At 39.3% G+C, this 22,293-nt stretch overlaps 1 protein-coding gene across 3 annotated transcripts in view; it reads left to right on the forward strand.

The window, feature by feature from the left end:
* The window catches only part of dok4 (docking protein 4), a 43,503-nt gene that overhangs the window by 13,240 nt on the left and 7,970 nt on the right, over positions 1-22,293 (forward strand). For all 3 annotated transcript variants that reach the window (XM_044015690.1, XM_044015692.1, XM_044015691.1), the window contains exons 2-3: positions 6,528-6,913; positions 21,483-21,590. In XM_044015690.1, coding sequence (XP_043871625.1) covers positions 6,848-6,913; positions 21,483-21,590 — 174 coding nt within the window. In that variant the 5' untranslated portion in view covers positions 6,528-6,847. The remainder of the gene's footprint in view (positions 1-6,527; positions 6,914-21,482; positions 21,591-22,293) is intronic.

Consider the following 22,293-nt stretch of genomic DNA (forward strand, 5'->3'; position numbering starts at 1 on the left):
AATACTTGTAATTTCATCTTCTTCTTTGTTACGCAATCTATTAGGGTGACATGGCCAAGAATATTTTTCAAATCAGTCGATATTGATACTTACAGTTAGGGATGGGACGATACCACATTTTTGTGTCTGATACGGATACCACACTCTCCATACAGTCATTTTAGACTCAGCTAAAATGCTCTTGCTGATTTTTATATGTCCGATCCAGTCATTTTGACTTACGTTGGACCGATTCTGTTACGGACCGATACCGATACCAATCCCTAGTTACATTGAATGTCAGATAATTAAAGATAACATTTGAGTTCCTGCTGTGAAAGTTGAAGAAATCAGAAAAATGACAGAACAAATCTAAGTATTTACTTCTAAAAAAAAGTGCATAAACATTGTATGGAAATTACATTTTGTAATATTTTAGTGTGTAGTGTTAGTATTTTCTTGCACCGCACGTCCACTCTGCTTTAGTGTAAGTTGAACATGCTGGGGCAGTATTTCAGTCTTGATGGGCAGAAATGGGAAGAGTTGCCGTCAATCACAATTTCAACTGTCAACTAAAATCTCCATTCGCTGTACTTTGAGTCTCAGTTTGACCTTGTGGACGGTTTCATACTAGAAATCTCTGCTCTGACTGACTCACCGTTGTCATTTCTCATTAGTGTGTATTTCTAAAACAAAGGAATGTACTTCCTGATAACGCAAGCACACGTGTTCGTGTGATATATGATGTGTTTATATATATATACGTTTTCAGGTGTGTTGGTATGGATCTTCTCCTATAGCGGGTCAGCTGTTGGCAAATCATTTTCAAATGTGTTAGTATTGATGTCGCCTCATTCTTTTTCTTCACAGGCTCATCTCAATTTAATTAAGTCTTTGTCTGAGACCAAAAACAAAACAACAAAAAGGAAAAATCTGGTCGCTCAAGTTTCAAGTGAGAGTTGGGGGATGTCAGAATCAATATGAATGTCATTACAGATAAAAAATGTTTGGAAAAAATTAAAAGTAAATGGGAGATGTGGGACGGACAGATAACACTGTCTCACACCTGTTACTCAAGCACCTGCAGTTGATATAATTGATCTGTCCTTTGTTTTCATCTCTCTCTCTGTGGCATCTTTGATCTCCAGCTTTATTCTGATCCAGCTACAGATGATAAATTATAGCTGTTTACTTAAACGTTGTCCAGAGAGGCTGCTTATGAGCAGGAGAACGATGTATTTTGTTAAACAATTTACATCGTACAGTTATTATTTATTAATCAGCCAGTGACACATGCTTAAGTTTAAGGTAATTGTATTAAAACCTGTGGGGATACTGCTTAACCATCCTCTGTTAGGAACCTAGAGTTAGGTGCACTGGTCAGTCACTGAGCTGCCCAGGGGAACAAGTCCAGATTTAATGTCGGTGCCTTGGTCAGAAGCTTTATCTTTACAAATGTGTTGATGATCCGAGGAAAACTGAAGAAAAACCCCCACAAGCACCTACACCGATACCTTCTTGCCGTGAAGGCAACAGTGCTAAGCACTCAAAATATGAAGCTATGCTGAGGCTTCCTTTAACACCAAACACATCCTCGTGTGCACTTTCTATTTTTATTGTGGGCATGATCACAGTCTGTCAATTTATTTTAAGACACTGGAAGAAAACAAAGGCTCCGCACTTAAAGGGTGAGGAAGTGCAATTATTTGAAAAAGCACCTTAATGTCACATCCTTGTTAGCTCATCTCTCTGAGGAGCCATCATTAACATACCCACCTACTCTTACCTTAACTACAGTGGTGGTTGCAGGTCTTAGAAGCAGGGGAAGCCCATTTCACTTATTTATACATAAATTCTGCAAACATATGAGTATATATTTGACGCCATTTTAGAGCCTTGTTTTAGAGCAACCATCCAACACGTTATTCTAAACCTAAACCAGTCTGGGGAGTTTGGCTAGTGTTCAGTATACACCTTGAAAAATGATGTGTGTAATTCATGGACTTTCTAGTGACGTTGTTGACGTAGGACACAAGTAGCAGTTAGCCACTGACTGACAAAAATAACTCTGTTAGAATGAAGGTCTATGGAAAAATGACCCTACTTCTTGTGTGATTTATAAAGTCAGAAAACATTTTCCTGAGGAGTAAAATGTTTCAGTAGCACATGATGTTAACCCTTAAAATACCTATTTTTGTGTTTAATTTCTAGAAGATTTTTTTTTTCATGCATATGGTAAAAAATGTATGCCAGGTTGTGCATTTTTGAGTGTTCTCCTTTTTTTATGTATCTTTTTTATTTGTAGTGTATTGTTAACAGCGTTACTAAAATACTCACACTCACACACCTACACACATAAATGTGCTAATTGAAACCCATACAAATCACTATTTTTGATGCATTATATGATAACACTTTGCAATTTAATGGTTAAAAACTTTAAAAACTCTACGTGTGGTAACCTTTTGGAAGGCGCATCTAAGGGTTAATTTTGTAACATATGATACCATTTAGAGGAAAATGAACAATGAAGTATGGCACATATGAGAGGACATGAGTGTGATTGACAGTTAGTATAGTCCACCTAGTTGAAACTGTTTCTAGCCTGATAACCTAGTGCTTGTTTAGGGTTAAATAATGTTCTTTTTGAGTTTGTGTGTGTGTGTGTGCTCGTGCCTGGCAGAAGCAGCATTGTTGTACCAGCATCACTTGAGGCTTCAGTTGAGGCAGAGGCAGATTTTCTTCGTACCTGCAGTACGTTACACTGTGGCACCTAATTTGTATTGACACATCTCTCTGGTTGGCTGCTCTGCCTGTTTCTGAGCAAGCGGTGTCAGGACATGCTGTGAAATGAACATAATTGGCACTTTGCTGTCAAAGTCACTGTACTCTGTGCTGCATGAAAATATAGGCTGTCATGTCGCCTCAGTCAGTGATGTTACACACACACACACACACAAAAAACCCATTTGTAATATGATGATTTACCTCTTTTTCTAACCAAATCACGTTATGCATTTTGCCATTGCTTAAATTCTCTCCATGTTTGCGATTCAGATTTAAACTACGAGTGGTTTGGCTTTAGATAAGAGTGTGTGTGTGTGTGTGTGTGTGTGTGTGTGTGTGTGTGTGTGTGTGTGTGTGTGTATTCATTCACAATCATCTGATATGAGGTTGGAGACGGACAGTCTTGTTGGTGTCTCCCTGCTGTCAAGGGACATGTTTGTGTTTGAGTGTGGGAGCGTATGTGTGTGTGTGTGTGTGTGTTTATCCCTTATCTGTGACAGATAGTTATGAGCAGACAGACTGACGCTTTCCCAAGTGTTAGCCTTGGGGCGGACTGGGAAGAAGTGCTTGTGTGTGTTCTGTGTGGGTGTTAGTCATGTTGTGGGGACCTAACGCTGTGTGAACACAGTCACTTTGTCAGGTCTTTTTGTCCCTTTGGGGACATAAGGTTAAGTTTGTCTTCTACTCCTTCATGACTTGCAGACAGTTTATTCAGTTGCCTTCCCACAGTTTTGTTCTGTATTCCCTATTCTGTATATATTTTCTTTTATACAGTATGTTATTCTTATGTTTACATGTATACTTTGTTTGTGTTTTCTATTTTTAATAGCTGTAAGGAGGCTGAAACTGCACAACATTTCTGTCTGTCTGTGTTTAATGACTACTGTGTGTGTTTGTGAGAAAGAGAGCGTTTTTATCTCAACTCCTCTTTGTTTTCTTACTTTTTATTGTTGCTCTCTCTCTCTCATCATTGCTAAAACACTCCTCTTGTTCAAGGCACAGTCTGCAATTTTGGGAAATATTGTCATTTGTTTTATGAATGAAAAGAAGTTATGAATGTTCCTTCTTTCTGCAAACTTGAGGGTGTGGCTTATTAGGTAAACCCAGTCCTGGCAGTGTACATTTTGACTGGTCATCACGATCAGAAAACCCATGTATACTGTAAAAATGTAGACTGTTACCAGATGATGTGTCCAAAAGTGCACTTAGGAATGTATAAAGGTCACAGCGCACACTCCAATAACTTCCATTCATTTGGAAAGCCTAAATAAATGCCTCAATTAACCATAACTAATTATGTCTAACCCTAACCTTAACCTAACCACAATTCAAATATTGGCCCTAAACTTAACCAGTGCCTCCGAAATGAGGTTCTGCCTCATTAGGACCAGGTTTTTGGTATCCATGAGGACTACTGATCCAGTGATTATTCCAGAAAATGTCCTAAAGAGGTGACAAATACAAGTTCACACACACACACACACACACAGATAGTCAGATTTTCATGACTTCAGAGGACATTACACTGACTTTTATTCATTTCCTGGAGTCTTACTGTAAAACCATACATTTTTTCCATAAATAAAAACACTATCATAGTTTCATTTCAGTTTTACAGTTGGAAATGTAGTGGTTACCAGATTTAGTTAAGATTCATATATCAGCAGTCTTTCTCACGCACAGACCAAGTGCCAGGTTAAGAAGTAACCATAACTTGCTTAATTAACTTTTATGAATACAAGTTAGAAATAAAAAATAAAAATAGAATGGTGCTCCAAATAGGACATTTGGGATTCTTAGCTCTTCATTCATTAGGGTTATAGAAATCAATGGCCCTCTTGGGGCAGCACAGCATGCTGTAAACACAACAGTGGAGTCACACTGAAGTGCAGAGGAGCAACCAACTCACCAATCCCTCGTGATCAGCAAGGAGCTCATGAGGGACCTTTTCATGTTACATGTAGATATTTTTCATATATATTATTGATCAGAGTAGCTTCAAATCGGATAAATAATGAATATATTAATATTACATATATATGTATATACATATATATATATTTTCACCATATATTTGTTGAAATCTGTATATGGGTCCCATGCTCTTGTATTTAGTCTCCATCTGTGTGTTTGTTTAAAGTTTAATGGCCTTTTAGCCACTAAGAATGATAATAAGTGTGTGTGTGTGTGTGTGTGTGTGTGTGTGTGTGTGTGTGTGTGTGTGTATGTGTATTAATGACCCCCCTTTTAAAGTTTAATGTCTCTGTTCCACTGTTGTCAGGGAGATTTACCACTGAGCCTGATGGGAAATGTCTGCCCTACGCTCCCACTCCCACACACGGCCATATGTACACACACGCACACACTTCAATTCAACTAGATGTGAATGTAATTGGACCAAATTTGTTTTGGATACTGTTACGTCCAAAATAAAAGCATATAATGAAATGTATTTATCTTCTGTTTTATCATTGGATTTACAGTATGTGTTTTAATTTAATTGGTTTAAATTGATGGTTCGGCTTTTTTGCCGTATTATTCTTCAAAACAAGCTGAAGCTAATTCTATTATATTCCCGGAAATGGCAATCATCATCCCTAAGATTTTTTTTAATTTAAGTACTTTCAACAGCAAGAATCGATGTGAATATTCAGTTCAGCGTCACATTTTAAACTATAGAGAATACAGGGGTTCTTTTGTATTTAATGTGGAAAATTATAGAATACATTACTGCAGCCTTTGAAAGTATATGGGGATGATTTGCATTTTTATTAAAGCTTCAGTGTTTAGGGTTTACTGCCATCCAGCAGTGAAGGTATAGACTACAACCACTACCCCTCTCTTTCCAAGCATCTAGGCCAGGGGTGGAGAACCTTATTTCTATCAAGGGCCATTTAAAATTTTATTGCTTCCCTTGTGGGCCATACTAAATTATTGAACACATATATTATATTTTGTGCTTGTTTTGTGTATCTTCCTAATTTGTTTTCTGCTGTGATTCCTCCTATTGCATAGGAATAATTTAACATTTGTTATTTTTTTTAAGATTAGCTTATACTGTGCTTTTTTTGTTCACGCAAAAATAGGATTGTTTTAGGACGACGTTAAACTGTAACATCTTTTATTTATTCAGTTTTCAATTTAAACATAAAACTTCTAAATATCAACACTCACGTAAGCATTTCTCCTTATTTTAAACATGTCAATCTAGTGGATTTGAACAAAGTTAAATGCATCTTGTTCAGATAAATGTATATCACTCCAACCTTTGTATCATAAGTGACTCTCTTTGGCTGGCGTCTGATGTGAGATGATAAAGATGATGTTGAAGTGAAGACATCCATTTAATTCAACTCTTTGTCTCTCACTAGCTTCAGACATTAATACAGTGCAGCGAAGAACAAAAAGCTCAGAGGCGTTGACGTAGGATTGCAGTGTAAAAGGTGATAAGTGCAGTTCAGGAGATACACAAACAGCAGATACATGTCTTCTGTAGCCTTTTATCCTTTTATCAGGAAGAACTGCACCAAAGCAAACGTTGAAATTAGTGGGTGACGAGAAACAGCGTGGATCATCTCAGAGTGATTAGAGAACAGGTTGAAGGCAACCTGAATACTTCTGTGCCACTGACATGAATAATGGATGATAATGTTGTGCTTCTTGCTCCTCGGTAAATTATATATTCATATTATTTATTTATGTACTGTATGTATATATGATTTTATTGTACAAATGTATCTCTTCTCCTGTCCATTTCTTAGAAATGCCAAACGGGAAGATGACGGAAGACCAGTCTAATGAAGAGTGAGTCAAAGGAGGACGCACTAAAGGATAAGCACAACAGTGAGAGACAGAGGAGTCGACAAACACAATAAACAAATGAGAGTGAACGGAAACGGAGGGAGTGGTAAAATGTATCAAAGAAACGTTAGGAGTTCTATGAAAGAGCAGAGACAGAAGTAAAGGTGTACAGAAGGAAATCCACGGATCCAAAGGTAGGAAGGATAAGCAAGAGTCTGGTTCAGGGAGGAAAGTTCTGGATGGTCACCACAACGGCCAGCTGGTTATCCCCCCTCGAAAGATGGCTTCCAACTTCAACGACATCGTCAAGCAAGGATACGTACGCATGCGGAGCCGCAAACTTGGGGTGAGTGTGTGTTCATACAGTAAATGTCTCTTTTGTCACATTGTCGCTGAATCGAAAACTCAGGATTGCCCACAGGTTGGTGAATCACAGAAGCGTTCAACCTGTTCAACCTGATTGATTTCATCATGTGTTTTTGAGGTATTACCACACATGCAGGAGAAGAATTCTGGAATTCTGGAATTATTGTGCAGGCCTCTGCTGATGGGTCAAATTTCACAATGATGTAATTGGATCTCTGCTGATTGAAATCCAGTGGTTTCTAAGATCCTGCGGTGACGCACGATAGCACATATTCACTTGTCTGCAGACGTTACCAAATATAGTTCTTTTTCCGGTAAAGGCTTTAATAAGCTTACTAAATAGTTAAGTTGAACGTACCACAACAAAATCTCAGCTAAGTAAACATTTAAACTGTTACAACAGCTTAAAGGAGCACAAGCTCAAAAAGGAAATCATTACCAGGTGCCCACTCCAGTGGGCCCACTTCTTGCTGTGGTTCACAATAGCATGAAGTCTAGCATCCATTAACAGCCCCTAGGGCCGGTAAAGATCACCTGACTCACCTGAGTTGTCAGCAACATCTGTCCCAAGGAGCAGATTAATCCTGGGGGAGCTGATCACCTGAGTGTGGATGAGCTTCAGACCAGCAACATCCATATCCCCTGTGCTGCCGGAAAGAAAAGACCATTAACAAAGTTCCATTTCACACTTGGCAGCACCTAGAAACCATCCATCACAAAGGAACCTGTGAAGAGTCTGGGAAAAGCCTCCCGTTGGCCCCTTTTGGTCTACAATGTCCCAATTTTCACAGTAAAGGGTATCAACCGAGCATTAGGCTGGGTATCGAACTTCTGTACCTTTATGGTATTGAACAAATTCCATCTGTATCACCTAATAATGTGTTGTCACTCAATGAGCTCTTTTACAACTGGCATTAGAATGTGTTTTCTGTGATCAGATAGCAATCTTGGTGTCACTACCAAGATCCGATCGCTTACCGATCACAGTCATTCCCCTGAGTCACCTCCCCCTCTGTGCGCTGTCATAACAGTAAGAACAACAACGTTCACTGCACATGAAGTAGTGCTGTTGTATAGACTCCTCTTTGCTTTTCGATGCAGGTGAAGAAGTCTTTGACAAACGGAAAACTGACAAATCCAGATGAGAATGTGCTGTTTTGTCGCCGCTTGTTGCCACTGAGTGCCTCGTCGACCACCTCCTGAAGTGATTTGGCAGATCTGATAACAATCGGGTGTATTTACACCCGTACTTACAAGTGGATAGGTGGTTGCACTCCGATCACAGTAGTTTAACAGTGCTCATGATTGGCTGTCCTGAGGTGTGTAGGAAGTTACAACCCGAGACTCATTCCCCAAAGGAGAAGAAGAAAATGGGTGTCTGTGTTTTGTTTTGAGAGGCTGGTGCTTGTTGAATGATGGAAGTTGTATTGAAAAGATCTAAGGTGACACAACAAATAAAATAAATCGTTCTCCTCTATTATATCAACAACTTCATCAAATCCATCCATTAGTGAAACCAAAAAAAAAGGAACAGGCATAGATGCAATTTAACAAACTGACAGTACCGATCAGAATGAAACAGTGGAAGATAAATCACTGTGTGATGACTGAAACCTTTTATCGAAGCATAAATTGAAAACATCAATGAGTATAAATCATGCATAAGGCTAGGTCAGCAAGTTCATACAGAAGTGGCTTGGACTACCAGAGAAGTAAAAGCCGAGGAAGAATTCATGCAGAACTTTGCTCGAGAGGGTGCTGCAATACCAAGTACAGGTTGACTGATAATGGATTGTTAAAAGTCGATAGAATACTGATTTAAGCATTTAAAAACCGATAGCCAATTAACCTGCCAATAGTCCCCCACTCCTGCTCCTCAAGGAAATATGTCAGTCAATGTCATGATATTCCAAGTAAAATTGCAATGGCAAAATTCAACATTAACAATCATAATGTTACTATATAATACTATATTAAAAATATTTAAAAATATTAAATAAAGGATTGCAGTGATTAAAAAAGGAGTGTTTCCATATTTCTCCAATGACTCTAACGCTGAGGTCTCACACTCATGGTACTTGATATTTTTTCAGAAATAGAAACATTTTGCATCATTGATACAATTTTATTGTGAAATATATATTGTTCCATCTCAACACAGGCTTTGTTCATTTGAAATTCTGTGAAATATCTAGGTTTTCACTTGACTGGCCCCCTACTGGGCAGACTCGATGCGAGGTGGCCCCATGGTCATTTGAGTTTGAGACACCTGCAGCATCAGCACTGCTTGTTTACTGGACTGCATGTGTGTTTGGAGGAAGTTCATTACGAGGTTCATTGAGTGCATCTCTAAGCTCAACACACTGAGGAACACCAAACGGGCTCTCATACCCTGGATCTGTCATGGCTCTATTAGAGGTTTGGTTTGTTTCATGGAGTCTGAACCAGTGATTTCAGAGAAGCAGGAGGGTGTTGGAGTTCAGTCAATGTGTCACCCAAATCAGCAGTTACCATGGTTACTATTAGTTAGCAGCTTCAGGTTAGGGGGAGGTAACGTGTAGTCATGCTACAATAGCTACAACCACAACACTGTTTTTTTTCCCCCTTTGGCAAGCCTGCAGGTCACACTGGGGGTGTCCTCGATTCTTCCTTTGCTTTTGGAGATTACGATGTCATTTCAATCAATATTCAATTTACAGTCGTGATCGTGATGCCCCTACCAGTGACCCTGCTACTGCTACTAGCCAGCTGCAACCATGGCGCTGGAGCTTCCTTGCAGAGTAGTAATCTGCATCTCCACATGTCGGCCAGAGGCGGTGAAGCCAGCGGTCGCTAGCAGAGCCACTGTCCTCCAATGCAAATGTGTTGTAAAAGCAGATTAATTATTTAAGCCAATTATTCAGATAATATTTGACCTTTAATACCAAGCACTCTGTGACCCAAGCATTTCCCAGGCTGCTATTGAGGTCAGGACAGGGTGGAATTGGAGGGCGGCAGAGATCTTTGATCAGACCGAGTCACAGATAAATCACAGGGGCCTGTAATGCCAGTGCATTATAGAATAAAATGTTGGCCAGAGTAGCAGCCTTACAACTCACTCGAACAAGGTTAAAGGGAGAACAGGAGGTCACTGTCCTTCCTCTGAAATAATGCTGAGCTGTACTTTTTTCTAAATTAAATTGTGTAATAATTAATGAAAAGCTAGTGAGGAAGTGTTTTAAAGGCCCCATTTACAAAAAGTAATGTATAATTCAACCAATATAGCAAGGTCCCTTACTGTACAAACTGTTGTTAGCAACATAACCAACAGCAGTGGCCACGTCACTCAACATTACTCTTGTTCCGGTGTCACAAGATGTTAGTATATTTTGTTTGACTTCTTGTTAAGCACATTAACCATCACCACCATCATGTCTGTGCCTATAGAAGCTGCTGCCGTGACTGGATGTGAGTCATGCTCAGATGGTGGAGGCTGGAGGCTTCAACTTTGCATTACTCACTTTATGGAAATGAAGAGAAATCAATTTGCGTCGGGTTGTGTTCAACAGCACACATCAAATAATGGTCTCCTCTGCTATCACTGCCTGCACAGTCGCATGATGGAAGACACTGTAATGAAATGTCTATTCCAGTGTGAACTCGCCAAAATAAAGTTGTAGCTCAGGTGCAGAAAAAACCTTGACCTGTGGCTGGTGATGTTCTTGAGTTTTACAGCTCAGCTTACATGGTGTCCTTGAAGTACCTTGGACGTGGACACATTTAAAAGAAAAAGTGAAAATTGTGTTTTCTATGTCCATACCTCTTCAGATGACATAGTTGGAAGCAGTTGGAACAGCCAGGCCTTTTCTTGTTTGACACTCTGCCTTTTCAAATATTCACAAAACAAAACAAACTATATATATATATAATTCTAATTCTTTAAAGGTACAAATGAAACAACACTAACACTATGTATATATATATATATACACACATACATATGTATGTATATATATATATATATATATATATATATACACATATATGTATACATACATATGTAAGTTTCTTTATAATCAATACATTAATTGCACAATGATAGGAGTTACATTTTCAGCTTCATCTTGAAGATGGAAATGTAATGTGACATTTTTAGTTTCTCATCAAGCTCATTCCAAATCTGCGGTTCTCTTCACAAAATACTAAAGTTGGTACATTTTAACCTTCGTGTCCCCTCCCCCAAAGAAAATTAGTTTTTTATTCCTGGTGGTATAGGTGTGTGTGTGTGTATCAGAAAGTGAGGGTTGGAATGAGTTCATACAGTTTATGGTTGAGTTTCTAATCTGCTACATTACACAGGCATTCTGGTAATGATACTGAGCACGGCTTAGAAGATGGTGGAAAAGTATGACTCTCTTTTTTTCTGGGTGAGTTAGAAATGAGTTACACCATATAAAATATGATCAAATAAAGTTTTATATGGAGTGAGAAGTGCAGAGAGTGGAAGAAAATGTCTCGAATTTAAAAACAAAGCAGCATATTTAGACTCATCAGTGACGATCCACAGGCGCTGACTGCAATATTCTGTCCATTTATTTTGGGACAAATTTGCTTGATATCTGTTTTGTTTTTTATAGGAACTGAAATACAATGTAGTTTGTCCTGCTCATATTGAGAGAGTGTATTGCGCAGGAACCAGGTGTCTATTTTCACAATAATAAGAAGGACCGTGTGTCCTCTTCTTCATCAGGAAGTTGGAGGATGACATGTTTGTCTTCTTTTCCTCGTTGGCCCATTTTGGTGTCTTCGTGAGTGTTAGCGAAATACTGTAGGTGAAAACAAACTGATTGTCCCATGAGTTGTGGTTCAAACACAGAGCAATATTGATACATTACAGTCACTGACTTGTGTGTCCCACCATCTACCAGAGGCACCATTACTGCGGGAAGCAGGCCACTGTAACTCACTGCCTGCTGACAGCAGCATGGAGAGGAGGATTAGACAGTGTCCCCTGTTACTGGTAGAGATATATTACGTCTGGCTATTATAACAACTTAGTCAACTGTTGTGACAATAGCCAGAAAATAGGTAGAACCTCACACATTGTTGGCCATTTCAGGGTTAGACATTTTTGGAAACATTTCAGCACAATGTTAAATTCACCGGACCGAAAAACAAATTTGGCCCTTACACAGTCAAAGAAAAACAGAAAACTGTCTCTCCCTCTCTTTGGGAAAATTGTCTTGTTTTGAGCACTAACTGCATCTCTTTTTTTGTCCCTGTTATTTTCTTGTCCTCTACTCACACTTCCCTTGTCATTTAATTGCTTTGTGCAATCTCCTCTTCCCTCTGTGGTTTTCTGCCAAGAGCACTGAGTCTTCACATCTCATTCTTCCTTTTTTGCCTCATTATCTGTATCCTTCCTCTGCATTCTTTCTGTATCGTCTATCTCTGCCTCTTTGCCGCTTTTCATTTCCTCTTTTGACCCCCTTGCCAGTTTTCCTAGTTTAGTTAAGTTCAGTGGAGGAAAAAAAAAAATAAAAGCAAACATGCTGTAGATATGAAAAACTCTTCACTGGCTTTACAGTTACAGAGAATAGTCATGAATGAAGAAACCCCTTGTATATCTTTGTTGATTTATAACATAATAACTTATTTTTCATTGCACAATCAACACTAGAACACAATCAAGTTCTCATGTTTGATTTATTGTGCTCCATCTGCATGTGCCATGTAATGATTTTGTTGTAATCGTGATTGAGTGACCACAGTTGTTTGACCAGTGCAAATAGAAACTGGCAGACTCACTTTCAGGTTAGCACTTGGAAGACATTCTATTCATTCCAAGTATAATTTTGACAAAAAAACATCACTATTAATAGCTATACATTTGTGGAATTGCCCCGATGGCTTTTCAAAAGAAAGACGTTTTCAGACTTTTATGCATTGCTTCAATTTGTGAACCAAGAAACGACATCTATTTTTGGAATACGGTGAATTTATCATTGTGTTTAGATCACAAATGAACTCAATTATTCTGTGACCAAAACAGTTAAAGGAGTCGCTCTCACCAAGTATTAAATATTGATTGGTTAGACTTCTAGTTTGAAAAAAAACAAACTTTCTACGATTTTCAAGATAGAGCAATATATTTGGTTTTCTGATATCATTAATAAAGCCCTAATCAGCCCCCAGGTTTGTCTTAGTGAAAGTTCTGGATACCCTGGAGTGTGAGGGAACACAGTTTCACAGTCGGTCCCAGGGGATGAATACAAAGAGCGGTGAAAAGACGATTATCTGAATAAGTCCTTTCATCCCAGGGCAAAGAGGACTTGCACAGCTGAGCTCCTCCTCGAGGCTGGGTAGGTACACTGACAAAGTCATGAGTAATTCAGCTCAGTCAGAATTAGAATTTGCTATTTTTACACACACACACCAATTAGTGATAGTGAATTTGACCTCTGCATTTAACCCATTCTTTTACACACCAGTGGTGAACACACACAAGCCCAGGAGCAGGAGCTATGGGGCAGCAATTATCTGGGAAGCAATGGGGGATTGGGTCCTTGAACCATACTGGGATTTGAGCCGACGACCCTCTCGTTATAAGCCCAGTTCCTCTTCTCTTTTCCATGTGGAACAACACAACTAAAGGGAAAAACATCGAGACATGTAAAGTGGTAATAGTGGTTGCTCCTAGAGTGGGAGGTCAGAGGTCTAAACCCCAACTATGACAGTTTTAAGGTACATGGAGATACTCTGTGATAAACTTGCATCCCATCCAGGGAATACTCTTTCCCTTTGCTTAGAGTTAAGCATTGGCTGGACACGCCTCCATTAAATGTATGTTTTTTTATTGATGATTACACAAATGTGTTTTGTTGTTCATTGTTTAGCCCTCTTATGATCATCATGATGATCAGGCCACCTTTTGTGGCTGTAGAATTGTCAAAAATGTTCACTGAGTGGGTGCTTCTGCCCCTTTTTCCAAGATAACTTTACCTATCGATATCTGGAGGTTATTCAACCGGTACTGAGAAGCTGACATCACAAACATGTGACTCGCTGGTGAATCTCTTCTGTGATTGGACGGTCGTTCCACAGAAGTCCAGACGGGCTACTGTAATGACAAAGTATATGACGCAAAGCTCTCTTTTTCTGCTTTCAGGTATGGACGGTCGTTCCACAGAAGTCCAGACGGGCTACTGTAATGACGCAAAGCTCTCGCTTTCAGGTATCCATCCATCCCTCTTCTATTGCTTCTACCCCCACAAACCCTCATGTGGAGGATACATGAGGGTTTGTGGGGGTTGCTGTGCCAATCTCAATTTTGTAGATATCACGGTCTTGGAGTTACGGTAATGAGAAGTACGTACTTATCATTACCGTAACTCTTGGTAACAGAAGGGTTAACCTGACATGAATGCATGTGGAACTTTTGTTTAAGTTGCTTGTTTTCCTTTGCTTTGTTCATTTTGGTTGGTGCCCCTTGTATTAGGGTGTCTTCTGCATTACCTCTTCCCTTTCTGCTTTATACATATTGGATTTTTTGTTCTACGTCGTTATCTTTATTATTGCATTTGTCTAGCTGCTTCCTACAACAAATGCACTGTGTTAAGCCACCGATTACATTTGACCTAGTCATTCAACCAAGTACCTTCTTGGTAAAAATAGAGGCACAGCATCTGTGACCTGGCACAGTCTCTGTTTATGGTACGCTTGCATGCGTCTGTACATCTGCCCCTTAGTGCCCAAGCATCCAGCATAGTTTTCTAGTCTGTGTGCAGTCACACACATACACAGAAAACTATGAACACATACACACAGAATTATCATAGCTATGATAATTGTGAGCAAAAATATTATTGTATCATGATTACAGCTTTGAAATGTCACCTCCTTCAACCATCATATCATCGAAAACACAGCTGTTTCTTGACACCACACACACACCTGAAAGATTCCTGCTTTTCTTTTTGACAAGTCATTAAAAACACATCATACCTTAGGCCAGACATGTCCAAAGTCCTCGGTCAGATTTTGTACTTCAGTGTAATGTATTTTTTATGGCCAGGGACGGATTGGGACAGAAAATCTGCCCCAGTAGCTTTTCTGGTAAGGAATTGCCCAAAATGCCCAAAATTTCCCCAGAGCTCAAGTGGACATGAGTTCACGAATTATCACAAATTTCCAGTTAATTGACATTAATTCCCATAATTTCCATGGAAAGTTTCCATTTGCAATATTTCCAAAATTTCCAATCTAAAGTTTCCATGGAAAGTTCCTGGAAATGTACTGGAAATTTTCCAGGAATTTTCCGCTCCTTTGCAACCCTATTTGAATGTAACTTTTACTGTTCCATTTGACTTTTAATACCTTAAAAGCCTATATATCTGCACACACAATGCAATACTCTATGGCTATCCCTATACTATTCCTATACTTCATGTCACATTCCCTGGGCAGTGATGACCGGCGGTACATCTGTGATCAGCACTTTCTTCACTGTCTCCTGCAGACTGATGACACTTCTGTTAATAAGGTATTAGCTGTTGTTCAGCGGCGCGCGGCAAACTGCGAACACCCACACATGAGGAAATAATTATGGGACATATTGTAATGACTTTTGCTTTTGTTTACTCCTCCACTTTGATGAGAGAAACACCCAGAGGATTCCTCACAATCATTATCTTGGTAGCTGTTAGTGCTGACCTTGCCTTTTATGAGAAAAGCAGGCCAATGTCACTGCCAAAAATAGCAGCTCGACGAATACAGAGCCACTGTTTGCTGAAAGGAATCATATGCTGGAGGTTTTAAGATAGCACAGCGGAGGTGACTGGCCAAAGGTTAATGAAGCAGGCAAGGTAAAATCAGATCAAACTTTAATGATGCCTGTAGGCGGATTGGGCAGAGAGAGACACAGAGAGAGAAAGAGCATTCTCAGAGGCTCTTCAGCAGCAGGTCGATCGATTGGCTGTGCTCAGAACTGATTGGGTTCCTGAGAAAAGATGTGGCTGATTGGATAGGAATAGGTTGCATTTGTTTGTTTGGCCTCCTTCCGTGTGGGGGGATTAATGATTGGCAGGTGCTGATGAGAAACAGGATTCTTGTGTGTGCTTCAACAATTACTGTCAAGCTGCGAGAGCACAATCAGAAGTGAGTGACACCGGGCTGTTGGCACGAGTCCGTAGTCAGTGCTCCCTCTGATGTTAGTGATTTAAGCTCCATACTACTGTGTTTTTGTTTGGAACGCAAAAAGTGGATAAAGGACACAATATTAAAATACTTTTTCTATTGTTTATTGTTCTTCACATAGTCTTTAATAAAACTAGTAACTTTGATGACCTCACCTTTAACATGACCAGGTAGTACTGGTTTTAACAGGAAGCCGATTTTCTCCTCTGCAGTTATTTGCTACGTTGCAGAAAGTACTGGTAATGAAAAACAACAACGATGAAAAGTTTAACATGTTCACGGCTGACTGTTGCCAATCAGAAAGAGATTGTGGGTAATGCATCTTTTCTAATGGTGTGTTTCCATCATGGTACAGTACGTTTGAAACAGTAAAGCCCTAGGTCAGGCTTGCATTTGACTGAGAACAGTACCTTTAATTGGTAGACGGGATGGGACACTTTTCTGTTGCCCATTCAGCTGGTTGTTGCGGGTCTAGCTCCACATGTGTAAGAGAAAAGCATATTATTCGGACTTCTTTAAATGAGCAACTCACATTCCTAAAGAAAACAAGCCTAACAAACTCAGGACAAGGCCAGCTGCAACTCCGTGTAATCCTGGCACCCATAATTTGTCTATAGACTGTGCCTCATTATATCTTTGTTGAACCTAACTGGGGCAGAGGACCGATAACTACACAGTCCTCCCCAAGGTCGACTCTAGGTATCAGCAGAGGAAGGCGCCAGACATCTTGACCTGATGTCTTTCCCCTCTCCCCCTTTTCTCCAAAACCTTAGATATATCATAACTCTGGGATTCACAGGCAGACTGACTTCATGTTTGGCATTGTTTAAGTTCTCCTCACAGAAACTCTATCCTTGGTCGTCTCACCTGATAATCAGATCTCCACAACAACCCATACCATACTATATCATTACTCTGGTACCCCAAGGGACGGGTGCTGAAAAATGGAACGGTTGGGGACATTTATTTTGCGAGTATTTCTAATGGAAACACAAAAACCACCCCAAAACATACCAAACTGAACAGTTTCACTAAATGGAAACGCGCCATAAAGGTCTCAGTTTCTGCTCCATCCAGATTAAAATGCAGCCCCAGAGTTTTCAAACTAAAATGAAGCCATCACAGGCCATCACATCATAGACAATCAAAACTACCAGGGTAGTGTGGGTAGCCTGGAAATTCTTCTGAGTTTAAGAAATCAATAAAACATTGTGCGGGTCAGATACATTGACAGTGGAATCCAGGTGGAACAACATCTACAGATTTGCTTGCTCTGCATTTTCAGTAGTCTTACCTGCTGAATTCCTGCATATAGGCTCACTTGGGGCATTTTCTAGAATTTGGACTAAGAGACTGGTGGGAAATGATCTGCAAAATGTCTGAAGCATAATTTGGGGGATATTTGTTGTCTCACTGAAATATTTCATGTCTGAAGTGCGCTGCTTAGCACAGCAGTAAACGCGGGCTCTGCAGTAAATGAATGTATAACATGAAGGAAAAAGGGAATAAGAAGGAGGCACTAATGCAACATTATGGATGCCAAGTGCCATAAAACACCACCACCAACCAACATTTGTATAATAACATGAGTAACTTCATTGGCTGCCTTTAAAGGAGGAAAATTCCAGTTCTCTTTTGTTTATGCAAACTCGGGTTTTTACAAGCATATAAACAAAAGTAATCTCTTTCCATTTTGGAAAGTGGTGCAGAAGCACCTTTATGGTTTTTTTTTTTTTAAATGTCCAGTAAACTTAAAACATGCAGTCATTTTGCAGCACTTACTTTTGTAATGTTTGTGCATGGAAAAATGCCTTTTTGGCATCACGTGAGCACAACATAAGGGGCGCTTCACATCTAGCACACAAAAACACCAGAGGTGTTAAACCGAGGTGGTTGAGGGTCTCACTTCTGTGGCGTTCATTGTTACTAAATAACCAAAACCTGGGAGCTGTTAGATGACCAGCCTCAGGGAATTAATTAACACATTAAACTAAGGAAAAGAAATGCACTGTATTAATAGCACCACATTTTCCCCTCACAGCAGCTCGTGTGGAAATAAATCCTGTCCTTCATGGATGATGGAGGTTCGGAGTTTATTTCAGATTTGACAAAAAAATCACTTTGACCTTTTCCTTCTTGGCCAGAGGAGCAAAAGAAAACGCTTGCTGTGTTGCAAAAAGTTGAGATATTTTATTTCATTTTTACAGGAAAAACATCAGTCTCGTTAAATAAAAACTAATGTGTTTGTGTGCACAAAAGACATGTAGGGGATCGTTTTTCAACATCGGATCAGCACCTATTGTTTTGTGTGCGTGATTTATGGACTGTGTTGGATTAAAACGGAAAAATCTGAATGACTGTCAGGTTTTGGTTGAGTCGGATTTGTTGGATTCGAATGGGAAAAATGGGGCCAGAGCTGCACTCTGGTCCATGTACACTGCTGGTTAAAGGTTATTTTAGAAGGCATAGCATGTGTTCATTATATGGCAATTGTCAACGATAATTGCAGCATGAGCTTTTTCACCACGTCTTGCAGACTTGCAGACACAGTGAAGGTCTCCTCCGTCACTGCAGGTCACAACTGGAGGTGAACTGCACTGCTGTCTCCCCGTGTTTCCTCTGACATTCTGAGGACACTCTGGTTGTAAACATGTGTGCAGTTTAAAAATAACAAATAACATAACCCTTGAACAGTACTTGAACCCTGCTATTGTTCAAATGGAACCCCAATTAATGTAAAAACTGTTTGTCCTACTATTTGATTTTGAAAAATATCTGCTGTGAAGTCGGTCTCTTTAGCCCGGGTTTCTTTGAGATATCTTGCTTATGTATTAGACCAACTTTTAATCGTGTCATTTCCAATAAAAATCTCTATGATCAAAGAATTTGACATAAAAACAGCAAAGCTGATGGTGCTCTGAGACTTTTGCACAGTACATGAATGTTTATTGAGATTTTAATGGCTGTGTCATTGCTATAATGCCTTTTTTTATATAGTTGTAGTGATTAAATGTCTACTATGTGAAAATGGGAAAGATATCACTCACAGCCACTCTCACAGAATTATCACTCAACTCCAGTGCTGCATCCCCCAGCTGGCATATTTCACATTTTAGGGGTTATCGTCTCGAGCTTCGCTGATTTTTGGTTGGGTCCCTGCTGTAATTAGCATCATTTCAGCCCACTGAAAATGACATTTCTTAGAGATTAGTATGAAACGTAATATTTGATGTAATTTGGACTCACCCATCCTTTATCACTAAGTCTTTCCCGTTCTTTCTTTATGGACCCCAATTTCTAAGAAGAGCTTTATAATCCGAGGCATCGCCTCCCAATTGTACGTTCCAAAAAAAAAATTAGATTAAAGGTGTCAATGATGCAAAGGTGCAGCAAAGAGAACATCCTTTCAGAAAGCTCTGCAGGCCGAGGCATGGGGGTTGGTAGCGACACTAGCAGTTAAAAGTCGGATTTTAGTCAACATTCTGCTATTTTTGTAGAACAGATGGTAATATTTATCATTGTATTTGTCATTTAACAGTATATTTATCCGAAGCTGTTCAGACCACATGGCAAACAATGCATCAATCTGCCAATTTCCGAAAGAAGTCCCGTAAATCTGCCAAAATCTCAGCAACAACTGTTGTCTAACATTGTGTGAAACTAAGTAGGGCTGCAACTAATGATTATTTTCATAATCTTGATTCTATTTTTATTTCGTATACACTTAGTATGTCTACTAATGTGCACAGTTTAAAATAATATTAGTTATATAATGAATGCTGGGGAACATTCTGGAAACCAAAAGAGAATGTTCTATAAAGGTTGTATGAAGGTTGTGACAAAGTAACATTCTGGGAACCAAATGTGCAAACAAAACAACATTAGGGAAACGTTCCATATCAACCACAGGAGAACCTAGGGGGTAACCTTCAGGGAACGTTCCCGCAACCAAATGGTAACATTCCCAGAATGTTCTGAGAACCAAAAATTGTTAGTTGGGTGATCTGTCGATGAATCTAGTACTTGTTTGGTCTGTAAAATGTGTTTTTATGATTTCTTTTTATTACATGGAGCAAAGAAACCAGAAAATAATTGAAATAGTTGAAAAAAATCGTCACAGCCCTAAACTGCAGAGTAGAAAACCTATTTTCAGCAGCAAATCCATGCCCAGAGTAAGTGAATGGCGGTTCCACTGAAATGACATCCTCTCCGTCGATCAACTAACTGTGAGGAGTGAAGTTAAAGAAAGTGAGAGTGAAGCGGAGGATGCTTTGATGAGATGCTAATTGCTTTGCTTACTGTTACTCCAGAGGGGTTTGCTCACATGAAAGCACAAGAAAATGATGTTATTAAGACAGACATGGCATTACGGTGACCTTAAAACGCTGCACTGGCAGCAGACTTCAATGGAATACATAGCTATTTTTTCTCTCTATCACAAAATGTTGTTTTATTTTAAGCAAATGGGCTTATTAGTCATTTTTAACGGTCCACAGATTTGGAAATATGTCGTTTTTACAAAAGCAGGGACTTCTTTAAGACATTAGAAGGATGACACATGATGCATTAGTGCTGTTTTGTGTATTTCTACTTCAGCAACCGTCCATTCTTTCATATTCAGTTTAAATAACTATGATCCATTATGATCCTTCACTGTGCAGCAGAAGTTACTCATTGGTACTAATCACATCTTACCAAATGAGAAAGTTCTGTGGTGTTCATCCCATATCCTCTGTGCTGCAACAAATATCTTTTTATAATTAAGTTATTTTGAAATGCAGCCGCTTCCCACAACTTTTCATAAAACTATATTAAACACGGAAAAACAACTGAACTGAGGTTATCAACGGAAGTAGAAGGAGAAGAGACAGATCTCTGGTGAACTGTAAGCGCCATATTCTGTATTATTATTGTTTAACTCTGCGGCGCATGTCTGGATTGTTTTGCTTCTCATAAATTGCACAGGTATGTTTTGGTTGTGTGCAAACAGTTTGTGGAGACAAACAGCTTTTGAGTGTAGCTGAGAAATGACTTACACAACAGACTTTATGGCCACGTCCAGACGGAAACGGCACGAAACGTAAACAGTCTTTTTGAAGTTCTCGAAGTTCCCCATAAAGGCGTCATTTCCAGAAATATCTCCGTCCACACAGAACCACCTGAGATGACTCAAACACATGCAGTATGCCAGGACTTTTAACTGTCCACACACCACACTCCAAACATTCACAAGCAAATGAGTCAAGGTTGAAGAAAGGTGTCTTGGTGTTGACATTGTATCGCTGTGTTCAGTGACAGTGGCCGTTCCCTGTCTTAAGTAAATAGGACTGGAATAAAAGGTTTCCTTTCAACTCCTTTTTTTGTTTTCTTATTAGATCTATAGGCGCTGCTGGCTGGTGTTTAAGAAGTCGAGCAGCAAAGGACCGCGCCGCTTGGAGAAATACCCTGATGAGAAGTCTGCCTACATCAGAGCCTGTCCCAAGGTGAGAGAGACAGAGAGAGACGAAAGAGACGAGAAGAAGAAAGCTAAAGTTTGCAAATGTGAAAACAGAGTCTTTTTTAAGTGGCCCACTTTAAACCACAATCAATCAGGTTTTTTTGCTGTTTTCTATTTATTGAGAAAGACAAATTTCCATTACAAACAATAGATTGTCCATAATTCCCTTCCAGGATATTTACTTATATATGTATATACATATATACTACCCATTACTTGGAAAAGAGGGCACAAGTATTGTTAAATCAGATGTAATCACTTTTATATACTCAGTCCGTTTGGTCCAGATCCTATAGAATGTTTCTTTTTCAACAGAGAAAGTGATATCTTCTCCATAATGTGAACCTCATATATTATACCAATCCATTCGTCGATTGTGGGCGGTTCCACTTCTCTGGTGATGGATTTCTCGCTGGCTACTAACAATAATAGCCAATCGTTTTTTGTCATTAATATTCCAAGTTTCAAACTGTATATTGGCCCAAATGCGTAGTTTCACATTTAAATGGAATATCGACACAAAATGCATTTGTAATATGTTTCTGGATCTTTATCACCTGGCCGTCCCAAAATACCCACAAAGTCTCCAACAAGAATCCCCCGCTACCTTGAACCCCTCTCTTTAATGAAACTATTATATTTCCCACCTCATTTCACGATGTGATGTCTAAAGTTTCAGCAACTTTTAT

This window comes from Solea senegalensis, unplaced genomic scaffold (genome assembly GCF_019176455.1).
Source record: "Solea senegalensis isolate Sse05_10M unplaced genomic scaffold, IFAPA_SoseM_1 scf7180000013762, whole genome shotgun sequence".
NCBI lineage: Eukaryota > Metazoa > Chordata > Actinopteri > Pleuronectiformes > Soleidae > Solea > Solea senegalensis.